The sequence below is a fragment of the Euleptes europaea genome, chromosome 6, assembly GCF_029931775.1.
Source record: "Euleptes europaea isolate rEulEur1 chromosome 6, rEulEur1.hap1, whole genome shotgun sequence".
Taxonomy (NCBI): Eukaryota; Metazoa; Chordata; class Lepidosauria; order Squamata; family Sphaerodactylidae; genus Euleptes; species Euleptes europaea.
The window spans coordinates 87,864,641-87,888,666 of NC_079317.1; the positions used below are offsets into that span (position 1 = coordinate 87,864,641).

General features: G+C 42.1%; 1 protein-coding gene across 1 annotated transcript in view; it reads right to left on the bottom strand.

Moving 5' to 3' along the window:
- Positions 1-24,026, bottom strand: part of PLEKHA7 (pleckstrin homology domain containing A7) — a 163,538-nt gene that overhangs the window by 38,418 nt on the left and 101,094 nt on the right. The window contains exons 9-13 of the mRNA XM_056851148.1: positions 17,743-17,921; positions 13,176-13,652; positions 7,142-7,658; positions 6,514-6,600; positions 4,247-4,300 (exon numbers count right to left, since the gene is read on the bottom strand). Of these exons, the coding sequence (XP_056707126.1) occupies positions 4,247-4,300; positions 6,514-6,600; positions 7,142-7,658; positions 13,176-13,652; positions 17,743-17,921 (1,314 nt within the window). The remainder of the gene's footprint in view (positions 1-4,246; positions 4,301-6,513; positions 6,601-7,141; positions 7,659-13,175; positions 13,653-17,742; positions 17,922-24,026) is intronic.

Here is a 24,026-nt window from a genome sequence, read left to right on the forward strand (position 1 = left end):
AAGCCTCAGAGTGACTGCTTGAATATGCTTAGTTAGCTGCTAGGAGTGTTCTATGCAACATTTAACCTAAAATATTGTCGAAAGCTTTCACGGTCAGAGTTCATTGGTTCTTGTAGGTTATCCAGACTGTGTGACCGTGGTCTTGGTATTTTCTTTCCTGACGTTTCGCCAGCAACTGTGGCAGCCATCTTCAGAGGAGTAACACTGAAGGACAGTGTCTCTCAGTGTCAAGTGTGTAGGAAGAGTAATATATAGACAGAAAGGGGTTGGGTTTGAGCTGAATCATTGTCCTGCAAAAATATCAAAGGTAATGTGCTAATCATTGTCCTGTATTCCAAGACACTGTCTTATTCTAAAGGTCTTATTCCAAGACACTGAAAGACTGGACAATTCTACCAACTATTTTGTCAGATTGAACAGAGAAGCCACTGAAATTCATAAACATCAGCACAACTTTAACAGAAAAGAAGAGAGTTTAAGAATGAATAAGGCTTGGCTTCCTGTCCTGAAAACCTCCAGACTAACAAAGACTACAGTCCACAATAGCCATGCAGATTAGCTTTGGATTTCACACATTAACAGATCACTTCAGGATACAATGGTTCCATATTAACATACCACACCCTCATTAGCACATTCTCTTGATACTTACAGGACAATGATTAGCACATTACCTTTGATACTTTTTGCAGGACAATGATTCAGCTCAAACCCAACCCCTTTCTGACTATATATTTCTCTTCCTACACACCTGACACTGAGAGACACTGTCCTTCAGTGTTACTCCTCTGAAGATGCCTGCCACAGCTGCTGGTGAAACGTCAGGAAAGAAAATACCAAGACCACGGTCACACAGCCCGGATAACCTACAACACCAATTAACCTAAATTATTAACCAGAACAACTACAAAATGAATAGCTTCCAAGGTGTTATATATTTATCAGCAACAGAACTACTAATTGGTTCTTGTAGGTTATCCGGGCTGTGTAACCGTGGTCTTGGAATTTTCTTTCCTGACGTTTCGCCAGCAACTGTGGCAGGCATCTTCAGAGTAGTAACACTGAAGGACAGTGTCTCTCAGTGTCAAGGGTGTAGAAAGAGTAATATATAGTCAGAAAGGGGTTGGGTTTGAGCTGAGTATTGTCCTGCAAAAGTATTGTCCTGTAAGTATCAAGATAATGTGCTAATGAGGGTATGGTACATTATCTTGATACTTACAGGACAATACTTTTGCAGGACAATACTCAGCTCAAACCCAACCCCTTTCTGACTATATATTACTCTTTCTACACCCTTGACACTGAGAGACACTGTCCTTCAGTGTTACTACTCTGAAGATGCCTGCCACAGTTGCTGGCGAAACGTCAGGAAAGAAAATTCCAAGACCACGGTTACACAGCCCGGATAACCTACAAGAACCAATGAACTCTGACCGTGAAAGCCTTCGACAATATTTTAGAACTACTAATGTTACAGATTTCTTAAAAACAATACTCCTCAAAGTATTGTATGCATGATTTTTGTATATAATACAGAGAACTAGGACTACACAAAGCTGAAATTGTACCACAGAATCAATATATCATGATTTATTTTATTATTTTTGTTACATTTATATCACAGCTTTCTTCCATCATGGAACCCAAGTCATAGATAGAAGGATCCTAAGCAGGGTTACCAGCTTCCCATTGGTAGTGAGAGATCTCCCACCCTCCTCCGCTGTTGCCAGCCAGTGACTTAAGCATCAGTAGTAGGAAACTGATAAAAAACATGTGGGTGCATGCCAGTGTCACACCGGCATGCTGACATCAGAGGGAGTGGGGTGTTCTAGGATTTGCAAAATCCTAGATTCTTGCAAATCTTAGAGCATCCCCCCGATGTCATGACATCACTGCTAGTTTTTGACGGATGTGATATCGGTGTGCCAGCACAATGCTGGAGTGTCAGTCTCCACTTCTAAAGGTACCCGTTGGTTGCTGGTTGTGGCCTGACAGCTCTATTCCTCAACCAGGTACGGATCTGGTCAATGCCTCTGCTCTTGGGCAAATGGGAAAAAACTCCAAGAACAGAGCAAAGGTTTTCCTGAGGGAGCGGAGGGAATTATTCTGATTCCTACTTCTTGCAGCAGCCTCCACATGGCATCCTATGTTGTCACTGAGGGTCCCCCAATCTTTGGAAGGGGCCTGGCACTGGGAGACAGAAGGTGGTAAGGATTTCTTCTGCAAACTCATTTTGTTTACAGAACACTTGGATCTATCTCATTAAACACACAATTTTCTCCTAAGATATCTAAGGGTATCTAAAGTTTTATCACTTGCTTTCACTATCATTAAAGGAATTCATTTCTGTTTTTCCATATTGCTTAATAATTAGAAGTAGTACATAAAAACAATAACCAAATTCATTTAAAATTGTACTAGTCTTAGATAGCTATAATCTTCACCATATGTTGTAGTGGGGATTTTCATTTTCTAAAACATGAATACACTTCATGTTTAGGATAAAACATATACTAGATCCCATATGATTATAATTTTAAGTTGCTTTAGTAGTGCACAAACTGAATTATATATGACATAACTCGTGGTAAATCTAGTTTATGAAAAATTATAGGTTAAGTTTGTTGAAGAGCTGTATGAGTTCCTATTCTCAGAGTAACATCATGACCTCTTTACAACCAAAAGAGAACAAGAGCCTACTTTGCTATGTCCAAGATGGCAATATTCCCCCTTCCCCCGCTACCTAGGTAAAATATTTTCTATGATAATTAAGGTTGCCAGGTGGGTGGTTTTGGCAGGCAATTGCCAACTAATCCACCCGGCTGCTCCAGAGTGGGAGTAATGCAGCCATACAATCGCCCCAACCCCACCCCTTAAAACCTCCTGCTGATGGAGAAGGGGGACCTGGCAACCCTAATGATAATTCAAGGTCTCTCTATCCTACAACAAAGACAACAAAAAACTGATTCGTAGGCAGAAAAGAAAACAACAATTTTCCATTTCTCTCTCTACAAAAAAACCCTATTGTTTTATGAGTGCCTTCTTCTCTGTGGATCAGGGAGGAGTCTGAATTTTTAAGAATTAGAAAGCAGTAGCTGGTCTCTCACTGCCCTGAACAAAGTCAGCTTCTGCTTCAGCTGTGTTCTCATACTCAGAACACTTGTCGCCTGCCACAATTAAAGGATTAGGAAAGAGCCATAGAATCATGTATTCCCCTCCTAGAACCCCGCATTCATGCACAAATTTCCTCTATCACTTTTAACCACTGATTGTTATTAGGTCTCTTCTGTGTGTTAACAGCAAAATAATCAGTCTCGAGCCAGGGATTTGCAGTGTCTTGGTGGTGGCAACATAGGAACAGAGCAGCCTTTCCCTGTGAGTTTTCCAGGAATGAAAGCTTTGAGGCGATCCAAGAATCTGTATTAGAATGCCCTAATTGTCTCACTTCCCTAACTCTGAACATCTTACCATGCATCTTTGGAAAAGATGTCCAGCTCTGAAACATTCCCTCAATGAAAGTCTGCCCCAAAGTAGAGGCACGCTGGTCACTGACCGGACAGTCATTTTTTTCTCCATCAAGACCACAGAATGTTAATTATGTTTAATCTTGACTCCCCCCACACCACTGTTGAAAGTGCCGGTGTCAATAGAACGGAACGATGATGGAAATATGAGAATATTATAAAGATATTAGCTGTTATAAAACTGTGTTGTCTTTTATTGGGGCAAACTATATATGTCTCTCAGCTTCACGTTGCTTTCTCCAACATGGTAAATGGGAAAGACGTTTGTTAAAGATTTATCCTTCTGTGGGTTTTCTGGATAAAAGTCTTTCATTCATATAGATACCCATCTCTTTCCCTCCTGGGGAAAAAGCAGCTCCGGGGGTATTAGGTAAACTAGAAGGAATAGGGTACTGCCTCCCCACATACATTACATCAGTCTTTCACTGCAAATTTCAATCTCTGTGGTTTTATTTATTCATGTATTTATTTTAATGTCTGGGGGAAATATGTAAAAAGCACAGAAAAATGTCAAAAATAAGCTACAAGAAAATTGTAAGGAACAGGTGCTCCTGATTCTGCCTTCAGTTTACAGTGTATATCTCATGCATTTAATAGTTAAAAATTATTTTAGTTATGCAAAAAGAAACCAAAATTTACCTGATGGATAAGGCATGATGGATAAGTGTAAAACAATGTAGAAAAAAACTGTACATCACTTGAATGATGTGTATATGTTTTACCTTTAGATCCAGATATTCTAGGTCTTTCTTCAGCTGGATGTAGGTATCATCAACCTGCATATGAAATAAAAAAATGATGGCTTACTGCATTATGATACGGGCAAATGCTACTGGAATTTTTTGCAACAGCATTATGATGATAAAGGAGCCATCTAGGAACACACCACTGTTATTCACAGCTAAATGAGAAATGAATAAAATGAAGCACTTCTACCCATCTATTTTATTTTTATCCCACCCTTTCTCCAAGGAGCTCCAAATGAGTCTTCTCTCCTATGTTTTATCCTCACAACAACCCTGTGAGGTTGGGTTAGGTTGAGAGAATGTATGACTGGCCCAAGGTCATCCAGTGAGCTTCAAGCATGAGTTGAAATTTGAACTCTGGTTTCCCCATTCCCACTCCAACACCCTAAGCACTACACTACACTGGCTCACAAACAAATGGACAAACTATTTTATTGTTTCTCAGCGCATTCCTGAAATGTGCTGGCGGCCGCGGCAAAAGGCCTTAGGAGGCCGATGAAGGCCTCCGCCGGCGCAGGGACCCACACCACCGGATGGCGCACGCCGGTGTGAGTGGCCCCAGCGCCTGCGTACAGGCCCGGCCGCCGTTCCCCGGCCACCGCCGCAGCACTTGCCTCGGCCACCGGTGAAGCCTCCCACTGGCCTCCGGCTGCCGGCATAGGCTGCGGCAGTGAGCCAGGAGGCGTTCCAGTGCCCCGGGAGGCGTTCCTGGGACGTTCCGGTGCCAGCTGGGGGTGGGGGCAACATTAGTTGGCCTCCCGAGCTAGAACACCCCTTTTTGTTTTTCTCAAGGTACGCCAGCTTTTTGCTGGCGCATCTCCCGTACAACCCTATGAGGGTTCACAGGTTTTTGGTGCCGGGCGGGTTGCCTCCTAAGCCCGGTGCAGGCATTCCTTTCAGGAATACGCTGTTAGTCTTTAAGTATTAATTTGCTTGACAATAAGGAAATCTTTTTAGAGGTGGCTGCCACCTTCAGCTCTATGAGCTAGGCCTTTCAAACTAATGCAGAATGTTTTTTTTACGATTCCCAACTAAAGTTTCTTCCCTAGACTACTGCACCAGTCATGGGGCTGAACTATTAATGTCCCACTTCCACCCATCCACTCCATTTACAGTTAACCAAACGTTTATCGTCACTAGTTTGTGTAGCAATCTAGGACTGTGATGAATTAACATGACTGACACAGTGCTGAGGTAATATTGGTACCCTTTACCATTTGCTAATATACTTGCTGGGGGTAAAGGGAAGATGACTGGAAAAGGCACTGTCAAACCACCCCGTAAACAAAAGTCTGCCTAGTAAACGTTGGGATGTGACGTCACCCCATGGGTCAGGAATGCTTGCACAGGGGACTACCTTTACCTTTAATATAGTTTAAAGGGGGAAACAGTATGATGTGGTAAAGCAAGCCTGTTCCAGCAATTAAGACGTTCACTTTTTCAGCCACAATTAATACATCTTCAAGCTTGTTTTCTGAACAACTTTCTGTAAGACGGCGACATTCACAAAAAATAAACATCAAAGCAAAATAATATCCAAAAAGCAGTTAATCCATACGCAGCAGCACCCTGTAGCTTAAAATGCTTATAACCTCCAGCACATGCCAGAGCAATAACCACGGATGATCCAGGGACTGGAAAATACTGAGGAATGGGTAAGAAAGCACAGACTCAAGCATGGCACCAGTGAAGCACTTGCGGAGTCACAGAATGTCATGTACGGCGCACACGAGCCAACAAGCAGCTAACCTGATAGGTGGAATTAGTTGGCAAGTGCTGTAGTAATTGGGCGATTGTGTAATTTCGTATACTAGCCAACTTAGCCTGATGTCTCCTTAATCGAATGAGAAGCAATGTTAGCTCTTCAGGCTGCAGGTATTTGGACACATTGTAAAGAGGAAATTAGCAGTTTTCAGGGAGAGTCACATGTAGCTACATTCTTCACCTACGGTGCCCAGAAAACATTTATATGACACAATTAAGCAAATATTTCATAGTATTGTCTGAACGGAATACAGAATTTAATGTCAGAACACATAAACGTCAAAGCAGGGTCAACTTGTCTTCTGACTGTAGCAAACAGTTCAGCTCATAATGGCTTCAGTAGATGCTGAAAGTTCGAGTTACTTGATTCCGTAAGCAAGACATGAAAAATCAATTACTGTTTTGGAGTCAGACATCATTAGTGCCACCATCATACTGGTGGTATAGAAGAGGAAGGAAACAGAAATGCTTATACTTACTGATTTCCCATGCAAACTTGGAGCACTTACAGTATGGGTCATATATCCCATTGTAGGCATGGATCGTCTGTCCATGTGTGCTGAGTTCTGTACAAATTGAAAAACAGCATTAAAAAGTGATTTCAAACAGGAATAAATAACTTTCTTGTTAAACTCACAGTGCTTATCGCCCCAAATCACTGCCCTCATCCAAGGTTTCTGTCAGTTTTCACTCTCTCTTTCATGCTCACAGATCTATTACATTTTCATCCCGCTCTTCCTTCAAGGTGTTCAGAGTGGCATATGCGGGCCCCTGCCCACTTACATCTTCTGTGACGTAGAACTGACTAGCCCAAGGTCACCCAGCAGACTTCATGTGGAGTAGTGAGGAAACCAACCCGGTTCACCAGAACAGAGTCTGCTGCTCATGTGGAGGAGTGGGGAATCAAACCAGGTTCTCCAGATTAGAGTCCACCACTCTTAACCACTACACCACGCTGGCTCTCTCTGTTCCTCTGCACGGGTCCTGTGACCCTGGGAATGATCTCCCTAGGAAAAATCCCACATTCTGTGCACAGGGGGCTGGATACAGGCCATTATAATAAGCAGATTAGTCAACCAGGAAACACACCAGTAGCAATTCACTCACCTTTATAGTATGATTTCGAATCTTCCTTGGTGATCCCACAAAAGGAATGTCAATCGTTTGTCTCTCATGCGATGGCTTGACAGTAACCCTTTCTGCAGGAGTGTGTGGCCTCCTGGGTAGAAAGATTTTAGGGGGTCCTGGTGGAGGTATATCAGAAGGAGATGGAGGAACAGAAACAGAACGCGGAATATCTAGTGAGCTTCTTCCTTTACCATGGTCTGTAAAGTCTGGAGAACCTAAAAAACCAGGGGCAGTTGGACTGCCATGTTTAAACTGCTGCCTCTGTTGCCACTCGTATAGCTGCCATACAGTACCGTCTTTATTAGCTCTTCTCTCATCATGAGACATCTTCAGATGGCTAACTCGGTCTTGGGCATATTTGTAATCACTTGGCAAATTGCGATTTGGGGGAGGTGAATTTCCTGAAGGCTGCCTGGCATTCTTTGGCAAGGTGTGATAATTTTCAGGAAAAGAGACAGAATGACTGGGAACTTGGCGATTCTGGTCAGATGCAAGACTGTGAGAGAGAGAAAAATAAATCAACACAGCATTATTATTAAACTCAGCCATTTAGAAAATTAAACAATTGCCGCATCTTACTATCTGCAATAACCAGTTGGTCTTTTAAGGCTGAGGAAAGTGGATAGTTTTTTTCAGAGAGCTGAAGATAATTTGAAAGAGAGATCTCCCTTCCTGACAGGTAAACTCGTCCTAGCTTCACTTCTGGTAAAGAGGTTTTTAATATGGTTTCAAAAACCTTAGAAACCTGTTTACCAGGGACAATTATTGTGAATGAATGAACTATTGTACAAAATAAATGTGTGTGTGTGTGTGTGTGTGGCCCATAGAAACTGATGGCTCTCGAAATTAATGTCTTATAGTTGCCTTGTGGCACCAGAGATTATTTATTAGTTGTAGTGGAGTGCTTCAAAGTTCTGCTTTGTCACTCATGCTCTTCAATATTTATATGAGGCTGCTGAATGACATGGTCTGGAACTTTGGGGTTGGATATCACCAATAAGCAAATGAAACCTAGCTTCAGATTTAGGTATCTTTGCTTCCAGATGCATCCTTCTCAGTTCTGAAATATGAGGCCATGGCCAAATGGCTGAAACATATGAGGCTCAATATAGGCAAGATGGAGGAAATGTTGGGACAAGGAAACTGATGCTTTGGAGGGACAGGATGGACTTATTTTGTATGAAGTGGAGCTGGCATTTGCAGAGAAGGTTAAGAGACTGGGAGAGCTCATGGTAAATTGAAATATAAATAAATAAAAATGGGCACAGCCTTGCTGTTTGAAAAACAAGTTGGGGTGACAGCCAAGAGTTCTTTCTTACACCCTTATCTGGTTCACTCTTTTGTACAATGCCCATCCTAAAAGCATGATTGCAACCTTCTAAGTCCACTGAAGTTAAAGGGAACTCTACTTAGAATGACAGTTAGACTCAGCTGACCTGGCCACACTAGTCCATGCTTTTGTAACCTCATGGTTGACTATTGTAATGAGCTCTACAAGGGACTGCCCTTGAAGACATGCCAGAAAATGCTATTACTCTAGCATGTGGCAGCCTGATTATTGTCGGGGGCTAGCTGATGGGAACTCATCTTGCCTAGTCTAAAACAGCTATGTTTGCCAGTCCCCGTCCCCCCAAGTCCAATTCAATTATAATCTTTAAACCCTGTCATGACCTAGGACCCCAAACATAAGAGCCATGCTGCACCAAAGGCCCATCAAGTCAAGTATTGTATTCATGCAGTGGCTACCAGCTGCTTCTAGGAAGCCCTCAAGCAGGATGACTGCAACAGCATGTTCCCCAGCAACTGATGTAACAGATATATGAAGAACTCCCCATATGGTGTTGTGCACCAACTATAGTTCTCTAGTTGTCACTTGCTGGGTGTAACCATGCTTAAGGTTATCTTACTGGCATCTGCCGCAACCTAGTACTTTTCAACAGTGGCTGTCACCTAAGGTTGTCCAAAGAGGTGCCACGATTAGAACATTTTAGGAAGGGCTGTAAGATTGTTCTAATTGTTTGGGTTTTTAATGTGTTTAAACTGCCGGTGTTTTCTGGGAGGAGGGATGCTAATGGGTTATATTGTATTATGAATGGTTTTAACTTGGAATAGTGAGCTAGCTTAAGCCTCAGGAGAAAGACAGGGTATAAATATTTCACATTCACTGTTTAAAGAAAAATTCTTGGAAACTTCCCTAACTGCAGCCTAAGGTGCTAAAGCACATTTTCGCCTACACTTCTCTCAACAATATGTTGGCCACTAGGTGGTAGAAACACTCAACAAATGTGATTCCCTTAACAAGAAGTTCTATATATTAACATGTAAAAGGGAAAAACCAAGCTTCAGCACGCGTTACACATACATTTATAGAGTGATAAAGACTTTCCCCCTATAAAATCAAAACACCTTTAATGGTGCAGTCAGGTAATTTTAGATTATGGACTTAAGTCTTCCACATGTTCCCTACCCCCTGATGGTAAAACGTACTTCAAATGCAAAGCTACAGGCTGCTTCTGGACCTCCCCTGCTGAACCTGGGAGCAAGTGTCCCGGACTTCTACCCCGAAGTCAACCCCTGACAGCATCCACGAATGTCTTTGTCCACAGGGAGTATTTAATAAGAGGTTACCGAGCAAAAAACAAGACGCTTGGCTTAAGATTAAGTGAAAGCCTGTCATTTTACCACTGGCCTTCACAATAAGATGATGAATCCTGGCTGAAGGCTAATGTAGCTCAGGCCTGACTGGCCAATTTAACAGGAAATCATGTCACCCAAACAATCTCATCTTCTGCACAATCGAGAGGCTATTGATTTAATGCCTCCAGTGACTCTTCTGGGCCTTCTGCCAAGTTAACTCCCAAGGAAACAGTCTCACTTTTTATGCAAAAGGAAACAAGCATGAGGCTGTAATTCTTGGGCTCTGCACTGGGAGGGAAATCTTGTTTTTTAATGGCTCTGAGCCAAGTGGATAGAGAAAAGAGAACTGGCTGCCACCTGCTGACCTCTATCATTAGGACTCTCGGTTTGGGAAAATGAACTGTCCGTGGAAGGGCAATCAGCTGGTAAAAGACCATTTCCTCCCTGACCTCTGCATAAAATTTTGGATACATTCAGACTGGACCTTAGGGCAGTCCCCACCTCCCAGTTTCCCAGTAAGCGTACCAAAGAGTCCCAACTCATAGTGGATCCCTATGTCTGATGGCCAGTAAATCATGCTCTAGTTTAGTAAGGCCTTTTCTCTCTCCATTGCACTACTTTTCACGGGGACTTGCATCCTATTCTTAAGAAAGGACACTACTCACAGTGGGGTTGTGTTTAATTGTGAATAATCATGCAAATGCAATTTCCATGTACACATCTACTATTATAATATCCTTTCAAAACCTGCAGTACTAAAGCCGAATCCATTTCTCACAGCTGATACGTAATTCTGAGTACACTTCTGCTTTCCCCAAGCCCACATATGTCCCATTTTGGGGATAAAATCTTCGATGCCTCAACCAAGAAGATACAACAAAGCCAAGTAGAAGATGATTAACCAAGTTATTTTTTCCAAAATATGATGTTTTAATTTACTTTTCCACATATTGTTTTATAAGCGGTTATAGGGGAGGGGCTGTGGCTCAGTGGTAGAGCATCTGCTTGGCGTGCAGAAGGTCCCAGGTTCAATCCCCGGCATCTCCAGTTAAAGGGACTAGGCAGGTAGGTGATGTGAAAGACCTCTGCCTGAGACCCTGAGAGCCGCTGCCGGCCTTAGTAGACAATACTTTGATGGACCAAGGGTCTGATTCAGTACAAGGCAGCTTCATGTGTACATGTTTATATCCATTTCCAACTGCCCAATGGGCAGTACCAGGACCACAAAAGGAGTGGGAGTATTTTCAAAAGAAAACCCCTCAAATATTTTCTTCAACGTTTAAATCCAGTTTATTTAACCAAGTAATAAAATGGAATTTCTAATAATGTTTGAAAATACCCATTCTCTAAAAAGCAATATTAGGAATTCTAGTCCATTAATAACATGGATACGAAGAAATATTTCAAGGCTCCTTTTTGTGCACCCGTGATGCTGCTGCCTTATGCTTTTCACTATGAATTTTCAGCCAAAAACATGCATGCCACTCAAACAGGTTAAACTCAGAATCCAGAGAATACATTGAGGGAAGCACAAGGTCCTCCACATGAGCAGGAAGGCTTCTATTTCTCCTACCAAACCCCCTAGTGATGTGGTAGAGGCTTTGAGCCGCTCCCTGACTGCTGTGGTCAAATGGCTGAAAGAGAACAAACTGAAGCTAAACCCAGACAAGACAGATATGCTACCATTGTGGAAGGTGGAGATCTTGGAGGACATTGTGCTTTCCACTTATGAGGGGGTTCAGCTGACCCTTGCTGATTCGGTGAAGAGCCTAGGGGTTACAGTGGATACAGCATTGCTGCAGGAGAAGCAAATTAGTGCAGCCGCAAACTGTGCTGTTGTCTATCTCTAGCCTGCAAGATAGCCTACCTTGACATGGCCAAAATTTCTGCTAGCTAATGGGCAAAATCAACAACTGCCAGGACACGTGCATTCTCTATTGAGGGCCCCACCTGGGGCCTGCCTGAGGAGGTCAGGAAGGCTCCCACTCTCCTGGCTTTCTGCAAACTATGCAAAACTAAATTATTCAGGAGGGAGGTAAGCAGCGGGGTTCCACAAGGATCAGTATTGGGGCCAGTGCTATTTAATTCATTCATAAATTATCTGGAACTGTGAGCAGTGACTGACCAAGTTTGCAGATGACATGAAATTATTCAGGATGGTGAAAACCAAGGCCAACGGTGAAGAGCTCCAGGAGGATCTCCACAAATTAAGTGAGTCGGCAACCATGTGTCAAATGACATTCAATGTTGGTAAGTGTAAGGTGATGCATATTGGAGCAAGAAATCCCAACTTCAAGTATAGGGTAATGGGGTCTGAGAGAGAAAGAGACCTTGGGGTTGTAGCAGACATCTCAATGGAAGTGTCAGCCTAGTGTGCCACAGCAGTGAAAAAGACAAACGCTATGTTGGGGGTTATTAGGAAAGGGATTGAAAACAAAACAGCCAATATTATAATGCTCCTATGGTGTGGCCTCATTTGGAGCACTGTGGCAGTTCTGGCCACCATATCTCAAAAAAGAACATTGCATAGCTGAATTACAGAAGAGGGAAACCAAGATGATTAGCGTGTGTTGAAACACCTTTCCTATGAAGAAAGGCAGAAGAGTCTAGAACTTTTCAGTTTAGAGAAGAGATGGCGAAGGAGGGGCATGATAGAAGTTAATAAAATTGTGCACGGGGTGGAGTTGACAAAAAGAAGTTTTTTCTCCCTCTCCTAAAATACCAGAACTCAAGGGCATCCAGTGAAGCTGATGGGCAGTAAATTCAGGATGGACAAAAAGAAAAACTCATTTACACAACGAGTTATTAAAATGTGGAATTTGTTGCCAGAGGTGCCAGCCACAGTCACAGACAACTTGAAAAGGGGATTAGTTTCAAGGGCAGATTCATGGAGGAGAGGTCTATCAGTGGCTACTAGCCATGGTAACTGAAAGGGAACCTCCATATCCAGAGGCAGTAAACTCTTGAATTCCAATGCCAGGAGGCAACATCAGGAGGCCGCCTTGGCCTGTGCCCTGTTGTTGGACCTCCAGAGGAATTGGCTGGCCGCTGTGTGACACAGGATGCTAGACTAGATGGACCACTGGACTGATCCAACAGATGTACTTATGAGAAGTAGAATTCTTTTGCAAAGGGTTAAAGAAACTCAGCAGTAAAGCTCCTTGTGAGGAAGACTCTGAACCTAAAGCAGAGAAGCACCTAAGTGATGAAGAGTCCAGTCATTGCCCCGCCTCTGAACTGTCTTACTCTGCTGTGTGAGACCACCGACAGGGAAGCTGACCTTACAGAAATTATGAATATGACCCGGAAGACGAAGAGAGTGATCCAATACATTTTTTTAAAGTAATAAAACAACTCATCCTAACTTATTACTCACCTTTTGTTGTCTCCTTTTTGGACTTTTACCCAGTGCTCTATATGAGCCAAGTTGTGCTTCCGCTGTTTCTGCTTATCTTGAGTCGGTCTGGGGACAAATCCTCGTTTATACAACCCAGTACCATTCTGCTCCACTGGGCCAGCAGTTGTATTTAATGAACTGGAAAGCAATCCATTCTTCTCAACAAGCGGAGAAACTTGGGATCGAGAAACTGTTACCTCAGGATTCAGACCGCCACCCTCTGACATCAACGGATGTTTAGATTTCTTCCTCTTGGATTCTACAGTGTCCTTTCTGACAGCGTAACGGTCATTTTCTCTTACTCTCCTCATTACTTCCTGCTTTTCATATCTAGAGCTTTCAAGTGATTTCCTATAACTTCCTTGTGCATCAGCAGGGCTTAACTTTGCACATTCTTTGCAGGTATCCACATGATTGGCTTGAGGAACAGCTTGCTGATCTATTTTTTCTGTTTCTCTAAGGAAAAAAACACATGCAGTTAAAAAACAGCAGCTTATTTGACTAGCTAATCTGGTGAGATATGCTAATGCAGCTTCCAAGTGTTGCTCAACATTAAGAAAGAGAGGCACTGGTTCTGTTCCTACATGTCAAGAGTATTGGCATGCCTTCAAAAATGCTTGTGGAGGAAGTAATGTGTAAAGAAATTCACCTGCATATTATTTTATTGGACTGTTATAATTTATGCCCTTGCAACCTCTTTTCTGCACTAATAGTGACCTTGAATCCAAACAGATAAGACAGGATATAAATGTTTTAAAGTAACAAGATAAATAAATACAATTCCTATTATCTTCTGTATTTTAAAGAAAGGCACATATATCACTTATGATGCAGTCTTATGCAGTTACTTCAATGGGATTCGACCTGAGCCTATTGTTAAATATGCACCTTAAAGTACATAATTAAAGTAGTAATTAAGATCTGTTACATTGAAATGTTTTTTTTCCCTTTGCTGATTACTTTTATAAAAGTAGAATTATTTGCTTGTGTGCTTTTCATGATACTTAGAGCCCATTTCTGGGGCAAACCATGGTGGCTGGGATGGCACAGCTAAGAAGCCTCCTCAGAGGCTTCCCGACGCCATGAGGGAAGCCTTTTTTCCAAAATAAAAACAGGAAAAAAGGCTTTTTCCCCACATAGGGGAAAGCGGGCCTGCACCACCTAAAAAGGTGGTGCAGGACCAACGGCATCCCGGGAAGCAATCCCAGGGCAAAAGGGGTTTGGAAGCTGCCTAAAGGCAGCTCCGCCACCCAGAACACACCAGGATGCCTCCCGGGAAACTGGCGCAGGGATTTGCGCTGGTAGAATGCCAGCGGAAGGCCCCGCCGGCGCCCAAGCCCCACATTGCAGCGTAGCATTCTGGGGCTGGTGGGGATGCCTTCCGCGGCGGCATAAGTGCCTGTTATCCCAGGATAACCAGGCACGTACGCCGTCACAGGGTCACGTCAGCTCCTAAACCAACTCGCCCCACCCCCTTCAGGAATGCACTGTAAGCTAATTTTAACACAATGAAAAAGTTATTATGTATCACTGACTTCTGAGTAGCAATTTCATGTTCTCTAACCACAGTATACTACCGTATTTCCCCGAAAATAAGACACCGTCTTATATTTATTTTTCCTCAAGAAGACACACTATGGCTTATTTTCAGGGGATGTCTTATTTTTATTAAGTATGATACAACAATCTACATTTATTCAAAGACTGCTTGCTGAAGCTTTTCCCCTATCCCCTGGTGTTTGTGTGGGGTGTGAGAGGCCCACAGACTAGGGCTGCATGTGAACTAACTTTGATAACTTGGCCTAAAGGCAGCTAAATAAAAGTCTCCATGCAAAGCAACACATTTGCAACCATGCAAACCATTCAAAGCTACACGTTTGCAACCATGCAAAGCATGCAAAGCAACACCTGACACCTGGGAGTTTGCAGACCATGGAAAGGGGCATGCAGTGTGAGGGGAAATTGCCTAACTTTGCCTGGTGGAAGTGCCTTCTGTAAGCTGAAAGGAAGGAAAGGATCCAAGCCTCTGCCTTCCTTTCTGCCACAGACTAAGAAAAGAAATTAATCCAACAGGTGCAGAAGACAAATATCATTAACCCCAACACATGGATCCCAATGAATTTCAAATGCAGAGCTCACTCAAGAGACAAAAACAGATTAACCTGCATGTGAACTAACTTTGATAACTTGGCCTAAAGGCAGCTAAATAAAAGGCTCCATGCAAAGCAACACATTTGCAACCATGCAAACCATTCAAAGCTACACGTTTGCAACCATGCAAAGCATGTAAAGCAACACCTGACGCCTGGGAGTTTGCAAACAATGGAAAGGGACAGAGGCAAGTACTGGTAGCTAATGCACAACTGAAGCCCCCTCTCCTCAAACCAGGGGTGCTGGTGGAGAGAGACCCACAGTGCTGAGTAAACGGCAGCCACAGCTTTACTTCTTCCCCGAGGACACACGATACCTAAAGCAGAGTGTCCTGCTCCTCACTTCCCTGAGACTTTTACTTTCAGTTTCTACCGGTACGTCTCCCTCTATGCCTCAGCTTGCAGCACGCACAGAACGACCGGGAACTGACAGGGGGAGCCGACCTTGTTGATGGGGCTGCCCCCTCTCCGGTCACCTCCGAAATAGCAGCTGTCACGATGGGGCAGATGAGAAGGGCTGCCCGTCTTCTTTACCGCTCCGCGCCGGTACCGTACGCTGCATAGCCACGCCTATCACTATGTCTTATTTTCGGGGTATGGCTTATATTGAGCAAATGCTTCGAAATCCTGCTATGGCTTATTTTATGGGTATGTCTTATTTTCGGGGAAACACGGGGTATCTGTTACTATGAGTTTGCTACTACTAGGTAATTTCTGCATCATTTAACATGTTTAAACACTTTTGCTTTGTTTAAGCATTCTAACAACATGGTAGGAAACCAAGTAGAGAAGTCACAAACTGCTGTTACTTGTGTCCAATTGCAATATTTTACTTTCACAGTGGTCATTTGAGGGGTCAAATACTTTGTACAATGGAGAGTAGAGGAATCAGGGCCATCCTATTGTCATCCTCATCCCCACATCTTAAGGTCTGAAAGGCTAGGGAGAGCTCATGTTTTTAAGTTCTAGCAAAAGATGATAGCCAGTAAGCATTTGCAAAATGCATAAACGACAAATCACAATATATAAATCACTAATTTGTCCAAGTAACTGCCACGAAAAGTAGAACTTTTACAAGCTGATGTTTTGATTGAGCTGGAGATCCTGTAAAGAATTAAGATGATGGGCTGGTAATATATTTTATTTCATTCATTTATTTTGTTACATGTTTTGTTTTAACCAAGTAATATAACTGAATAATTTTCTTTCCTTCCTCAGTTTTCTTCTCCCCAAAACCTCAAGTATGACACAGGTTTTTGTCTATTTCTTATGAATCCATTTAATTTCTATCTGAGCCCTAGAACAATCGGTACTCTTTGTTCTGGCATTCATGAAGACACTGAAATGTATTTCTGAAGAACAATATGAAAACATGATACAGACATTTGCCAGAGTGAAAAATTAGCATGCAAATATTTTAAAGTGATAAATCATCTTGATTTCCAAATCCATTCAAGAACTGAATCCCTATCTTATAACACCAGCCAATTTTTTTGTTTTAATGTGAGTTCACAAGGAGTAATTAATAATTTTAGATTTTCATATAGTTCCTCTGATGTGATGCATTTTTATCAAAAATTAGAATTGCTTCAGTTTGCTGTTTGCTGCCATTTTGCTTTTAAATAAGATACGCAAGGACAACAACTACCTCTGTGCCCTCTTTGTCATGACAGTAAATCAGTGCTTAGCATGCGTTCTTTGTTTCTTCTCCTTCACCTACATTTCAACGTATGCATGCCCTGGTGTGCGGTTTTTCCACATGACATTCAGTTCTAACTACTTATAAACAGTTTAGGATGACTTTTGTAGAAAAAAAATTTTTTTTTGCCATCAAGTCACAGCTGACTTATGGCAACCCTTTAGGGTTTTCAAGGCAAGAGATGTTCGAAGGTGGTTTGCCATTGCCTACCTTCATGTCCCAACCCTGGTATTCTTTGGAGGTCTCTCATCCAAATACTAGCGAGGATCAGGGCTGAGAGTGTGTGACTGGTCCATGGTCACCCAGCAAACTTCCATGGCACGAATGGGAATTGGAACCAGGGTTTCCTAGGTACTAGTCCAACACACACATGAACACACAGGAAGCTGCCTTATATTGAATCCCTTGGTCCATCAAAGTCAGTATTGTCTACTCAGACTGGCAGTGGCTCTCCAGGGTCTCAGGTAGAGGTCTTTCAAATCACCTACTTGCCTAGTCCCTTTAACTGGAGATGCCGGGGATTGAACCTGGGGCCTTCTGTATGCCAAGCAGATGCTCAACCATTGAGCCACAACCCCTCCCCTAACCACTACACCACACTGGCTCTATTTGTAGAATTACAACACATATTTTTACATGTCAACTTCATATTTGAAAGAAATATATTTGTTTAAAAACATGTAATCCCTGAACTTGCCTCTTTGGTGACGAACAGGTTTGCATAAGGGCAGCTTGATTCATAGCCTGGATCCAGCTGTTCATATCTTCTTGAGTATCTGCACTAAAGTAGTATGTGCGCATCCCTGAATGTTCTGCCTGAGAGCCAATAACAGAACTTTTATTATAGATATATGCCCTCATGCCCGTATGGACAGCCTGTAAGAACAGAGAAATTGATTATTCTTAATGACAGTAGATATACAAAGCACCATTCTTAGCAAACGTCACAGTTATCTTTAAATAATTACAGTGGCCTTTGAAGCTAAACAGGAAATTAGATTCACTTTGATTCAGGTTGTCACTGGAGACTAGTTATCTTCAATGTGAGAGTTGTACTGTGGGGTTCTATACGGTGCAGTTTTATCCCCCAGGCTATTCAATCTCTATGTAAAGCCCTTAGAAGAAATCATTTGTAATTCTGAGATTAGATGCCATCAGTATGCTGATGCTACCCAGCTGTACATCTCTATCCAAAGCTCTCAGGGAAGTGGTAGAGGCCTTGAGCCACAGCCTGTCTACTGTGGTCAAATGGCTGAGAGTGAACAAAGTGAACTGAACCCTGACAAGGCAGAGGTAATGCTGGCTGGGAAGCCCAATGGTCTTGAAGAACATCATGCTTCCCACTTTTGATGAGGTTCAGCGTGCGCTTGCTGACTGGGTCAAGAGTCTAGGGATTATACAGGACCCAGCATTAGGGTTAAGGAAGCAAGTTAATGCAGCCAGAAAAACACTTTCTTCCAACTTAAGTTTAGCCTGGGAGACGGCCCCTTGCCTTGACTTTGCTGATGTGGCTTACCTAGACTCACAGCACGGTATCCTTGAGATTGGATTACTGTAATTCATTCTATATAGGTTTCCCTTCAAAATCAACTCAAACTCCAGTTAGTGTAGACTGCCGTAGTTTGGTTATTATCAGGGACTAGGTGTTATGTGCACATTACACCTATTCTGCATGCATTCCATTGGCTACCCATTAGTTACTGCGTTTAATTCAAGGTACTAGTTATCACATACAAAGCCTTTCATAGGATGGGACTCTTAAAACCTGCAGGACTGGTTCTCCTCCTATGCCCCACCAAAACAACTTCGCTCACCTGATCAGGGCCTTCTATAGGCGCCACCCTGTAAATGGGCAACATCAACAACTGCCTGTACATGTGCATTCTCTGTAGTGGCTCCCACCCTATGGAACGACCTACCTGAGGTCAGGAAGGTTCCCATACGTTTGGCTTTCTGAAAACTATGTGAAACAGAACTGTTCAGGAGGGCATGTTTATGAAAGGATCGGCCAGTGTTATAACGTTACATTCAACAGAGGTAATGGTACTGTGGATTATATCAGTAATACGTATTATCTGTTGCAGTATGTTTTTGTCTTGCTCTCACTGCGTTACATTTCTATTTATGTAATACAATTTCTTGCATTGTTCAACATGTCGTATTTAATACTTATGCAATTTCAGATTTCTGCTTTCCTAATCCTGTTACATTGTTAGATGTCTCCTTCTTTTGATTGTACTGACTTACATTATGTAATTTGCCTTGAGTCCTAGTGAGAAGGGCGAACTATAATATAAATAAATAAGTAATAAATTGCACTACCAAAATCACTGCATTGCAGCAACCTGGCTTCCCAGAGTTTTCCAACTAAGCATATTAGTAATAAGAGTACTTTTTGCATTTTCCACTGTGATACCATTACAGAAATTTATTTAGGCTTTGTACTAGCAATTATAGCTTTTCATGTTATTCTCCTGACTTGATGTATTTTTTTCTGCAAGCACTATACAAAACGAACCAACAGATGTTTTATTTGCTCATTCTGTTCCTGAATTTTCCTACATGAATATATATATGTGAGTGATAATCTGTCGCAAAGAAGAACAGGTTGAAATTCTTAAAGATGCAATAAATTTTATTTTAAAAGTAATATTTTAGGAAGACATGTTTTCTATTTCTATTTTAGTACGTTGGGTTCAAACTACCTTCTGCTAAATGAGATTGGAGAAGAGTTTAACTTTTGTGAGAAAATGAGTTCTGGATCCAACTTACAGGTCTTTTAAAGGTTTTGTTACAAAAACACTGGAGATAGGTAAAATTAGCAATACTTCGAGTTAAAATCCAGTGAAAACATATTCTAATCGGTTCTTCTTCATTTTTTAAACGAAAGCTTAAGAATTTTTGCGTTAGCAAAATTGGCATATTAGAGCAATTGGTTCAGAAGCCATGCCAGTAGTAGCCACAACATGCACGAAACAGCAGGACAAAGTACAAATGTATGTACAAATTTTGGTGGAAAAAAGAGTGCATTATTCACCAAGGCAGGACACATAGCCACGTTATGCTGGCACAGACATTACACAGACAATGAATTCATCTTGGATACAAAAGCAAAACCTCCCTGCTTACAGACATACATAATCAATGCAACATACAAACATGTGGTCCAAGCACCATTGGGCTACTCAAAATTATGGGACATTATCAAAGAGTACATTTACATGAACACAGCCAGAATGATGTACTGGTAAGCAGCAGCATATCTTTCACTACTGGGTATCTAAAGCAGTAGAATATACATAAAACAATAGGGAGTTTAACACAGAGAGTTAAAGCAACCAGAACAATCTCTTGTCAATGCTGGCAAACTTCCAACACAAGCACCCAAGAATCTGTATCAGCATAAGAAGAATAAGCCAAAAGCAGCATACTATTGTGTAATGTTCTTCTTCAGCTTCCTTGGGAGATGGTGGGCTCTCCATCTTTGGAGGATTTTAAGCAGAGGCTAGATGGCCCTCTGTCACCAATGCTGATTCTGTGAACTCAGGCAGATCATGAGAGGGCGGGCAGGAAGGGTTGTGTCAGTGTTTGGCTCTTGTGGCCCTTTCTTACATGCCCAGGGTAATACTTATCTCCACTTTGGGGTCAGGAAGCAATTTTCCTCAAGGCCAGATAGGCCAGGGATCCTGGAGGGTTCCCCCCATCTTCTGGAGATGGAGTAGGGGGTCACATGGGGCATGGGGGGGAGGTAGTTGTGAATTTCATGCATTGTGTAGCGGGTTGGACTAGATGACCCTGGTGGTGCCTTCCAACTCTGTGATTCTCTGATTCTAGCTACTAAGGCCTGGTATCCTACATATCCTCCTCTCTCTCATGTCTATCCCTGCATTTAATCTACCCATTACAGCAAACATCTGGGATATGAGGCAAGGCAAATGTACATGGAACAGTGTTGTACAATGCCCAGGGTTGATTCTATTTACAAACTAATAGGACAGCTTCAGACACTATGCAGATATGCAGGTTCATGTCTGCATAGTGCTATTTGCCACAGTAAAATATTGCACTATATATACACTATTGCTTCCCATCATCATAACTTATGGCACCTTCATATGGTTAAAAAAAACCCCTAAACAAGTATGGTCACAAGGAATACCATGGTTGTTCAGATAAGCACATGGTATTTCTGTATGTCTAAACCTACCCTTCTGAGACTGCCCTCATGAAAGGATACCAGAGTTGAGTTTACACACACACTAAATAAGCTACAGTTTAGGGCCTCAGATTATGAGAGTCTTCTAAATACTGAAAGTTACTGGGGAAAGATTCTTAAATGTGATGTCACTAAGGGCCTCAACATGTCTTAATCCAGGCCCGAAGCATACTATGACTTACCTGAGTCAATATGGGCTCTTAGTGATCACTGACAAAAAGATACTTTAACCAAATTGTCACTTTGGTTTCTGTAACTACGTGTGTGTGTGTGTGTGTGCGCGCACGCGCGCGCGTAAAGTGCCGTCAAGTTGCAGCCGACTTATGGCGACCCCTTTTGGGGTTTTCATGGCAAGAGACTAACAGAGGTGGTTTGCCAGTGCCTTCCTCTGCACAGCAACCCTGGTATTCCTTGGTGGTCTCCCATCCAAATACTAATCAGGGCTGACCCTACATGAGGCCAAACCAATTATCCAACAGGTTCCCATTTCTAGTATCTATATCTCTTCTAAGCTTCTACTTGTGCAACCATGGCCTACATCTCTGCTATTTTTGTATAACAAGCCACCTGAGTGACCACCATTGGTGAATTAAGGCATGGTGAAATAACTCCTTCACTCAACAGGTAACCTTTGTAAACTGATAGCTCTCATGAAAAATAACAAATTTGATGCTTTGTATGTTCAGATTTTAACTTGAAAACATATCTCCAGGTAGGAACACTCATGAAACCAACTATCCCAGTTTGGGTGGTGGTTTATCATGTCAGCTACCAAGAAAGGACACCACTTACAATGTAAATTGCTTCTCACTGAGGTCTGATAACTTAGATCTTTCATTATTCTAACATCTTCCTAGTGGGTAGAATGAGGAGCCCAGGGATCACATTTTATCCTTAATTTACCCTTAATAACAGTATCCATCTTACAGCACCTCTCGCAGACTAAACATCCTACCATATTGCAATTGGCTGGTTGTTCTTTGCCAGATCACACAAAAATAGTCTTCTCATACCTTCAACCCAAAATTTAACCCTATCAACCACAGCAATTCCTTAACTTTTAAAACATGCTTTACAGCTATCACCCCTACCCCATTATCAAACACAACATCCCATGTTCAGATATGCCAGCTGCCAGAACAAGCCGAGGGAGAGGATGGCCTATTCTGGTGAAGAAAACTAGTGAGGTAGGCAGAAAAATTATGCATTTGGTGACATTGTTTAAAAGCAAGCAAAAATTGAGGGAAGAAAGCATATGTATACTTAGAAGAGTCTGAACACAAATAGCTGTGTGCAAACTGTGAGAAAAAGGAATGTTACAAATTGACACTACAGCAAAAAAGAAAAAAGAAAAAAATTGAGCACAGTGATGAAGAAGAGTTGATTTTTAAATGCCGACTTGCAATTTCCTTTCCTTCCTCTCCCCACAACAGACACCTAGTGAGGTAGGTGGGACTGAGAGAGTCTGGAAAGGACTGTGACATGTAGCAGTGAGGAAACCAACCCGGTTCACCAGATTAGAGTCTGCCGCTCATGTGGAGGAGTGGCGAATCAAACCCGGTTCTCCAGATTAGAATCTGCCACTCTTAACCACTACACCATGCTGAATAAGAAATAGCACAAAGAGAAGAGGGAAAAATAATATAAAGTGAAGTGGGAAAATTATTTTTAAAAATAATATAATTTGCATTAGAAAATGATAGAACGGATCAAAATGAAAAGATTTGACTGTGACTGATTTTTTTTTTCTGATGGTAGAATTTATATCCAAAGGAACAGCTAACAGTTGAGACAACTGAATTAAGGCAGGGGTGCACCACTCAAACATTTATGTGGACCATAATGGATCATGCCTGGAGCTAAGTGGGCTGTCCTGTGATAAACCTGGCTCCGTTATGGTTCATGTGTCAGTATGTGTGTGTGTGTGGGGGGGTGAACAGTGGCTGTCAGCTGACAGTCGGCAATCTCCCCCACCCCCCAGCAGTAGGCCTGGGATTCACTGAGAAGTGGGGATTGGGGGACAGGGAATGCCAGTTCACTCATTCCCTCGGGGAGGGGAATCTTCGCAGAGGAGGAATGTGGCAAGAAGAAGGGCAGGTAAGAATGTTATCTCCTGCAGGAGTTACATTGTGTACCCTAGACTTCCTATAACAAGAAAGACAGCAAAATGCAAAACCTGGAAAAAAATTGCAAAGATTTGCCTTTCTGTACATGTAATTGTAAAACTTCAGTCAATACACTGGTTCAATTAAAAAAATTAATTTTTAAAAAAAATTAAAGCATATTTTTGACGAGTAAGATTGCAACATACATAGCTATTCATACAATTTCTCTGAATCCTATACAGGCAATTGTTTGTTTAAAGTTTCTTCTTCCTGCTGACAGATTAAGTTGAAGGATAACTTACAATTTATGCCTGGCTTCAGAAACACAATTAGAATTTTGATAGCTCAAAATCTATTTAACCTTGTGTGCAATTTCCCTACAGGATCTAAATTACATGAAGTATTCAAATTGTCACTATCTCAACCCAAAAACATAATAAAAACAATTGTCTCCCCCATGTATGAATGGAGTTTTTTCCCCAGAATCAAGTCTTTCCTCTGTATCACTGCATTTTAGTATTTTATAGATCTTTTCTTTTTACAGGGGAAAACTGAAACTGAGCACAGCCTATCTTTCATCTATATCAGTGATTCCCAAAGTGGGCAGTACCACCCCCAGGGGGGCGGTGGGATTACCTAGGGGGCACTAAGAGGCAAGGG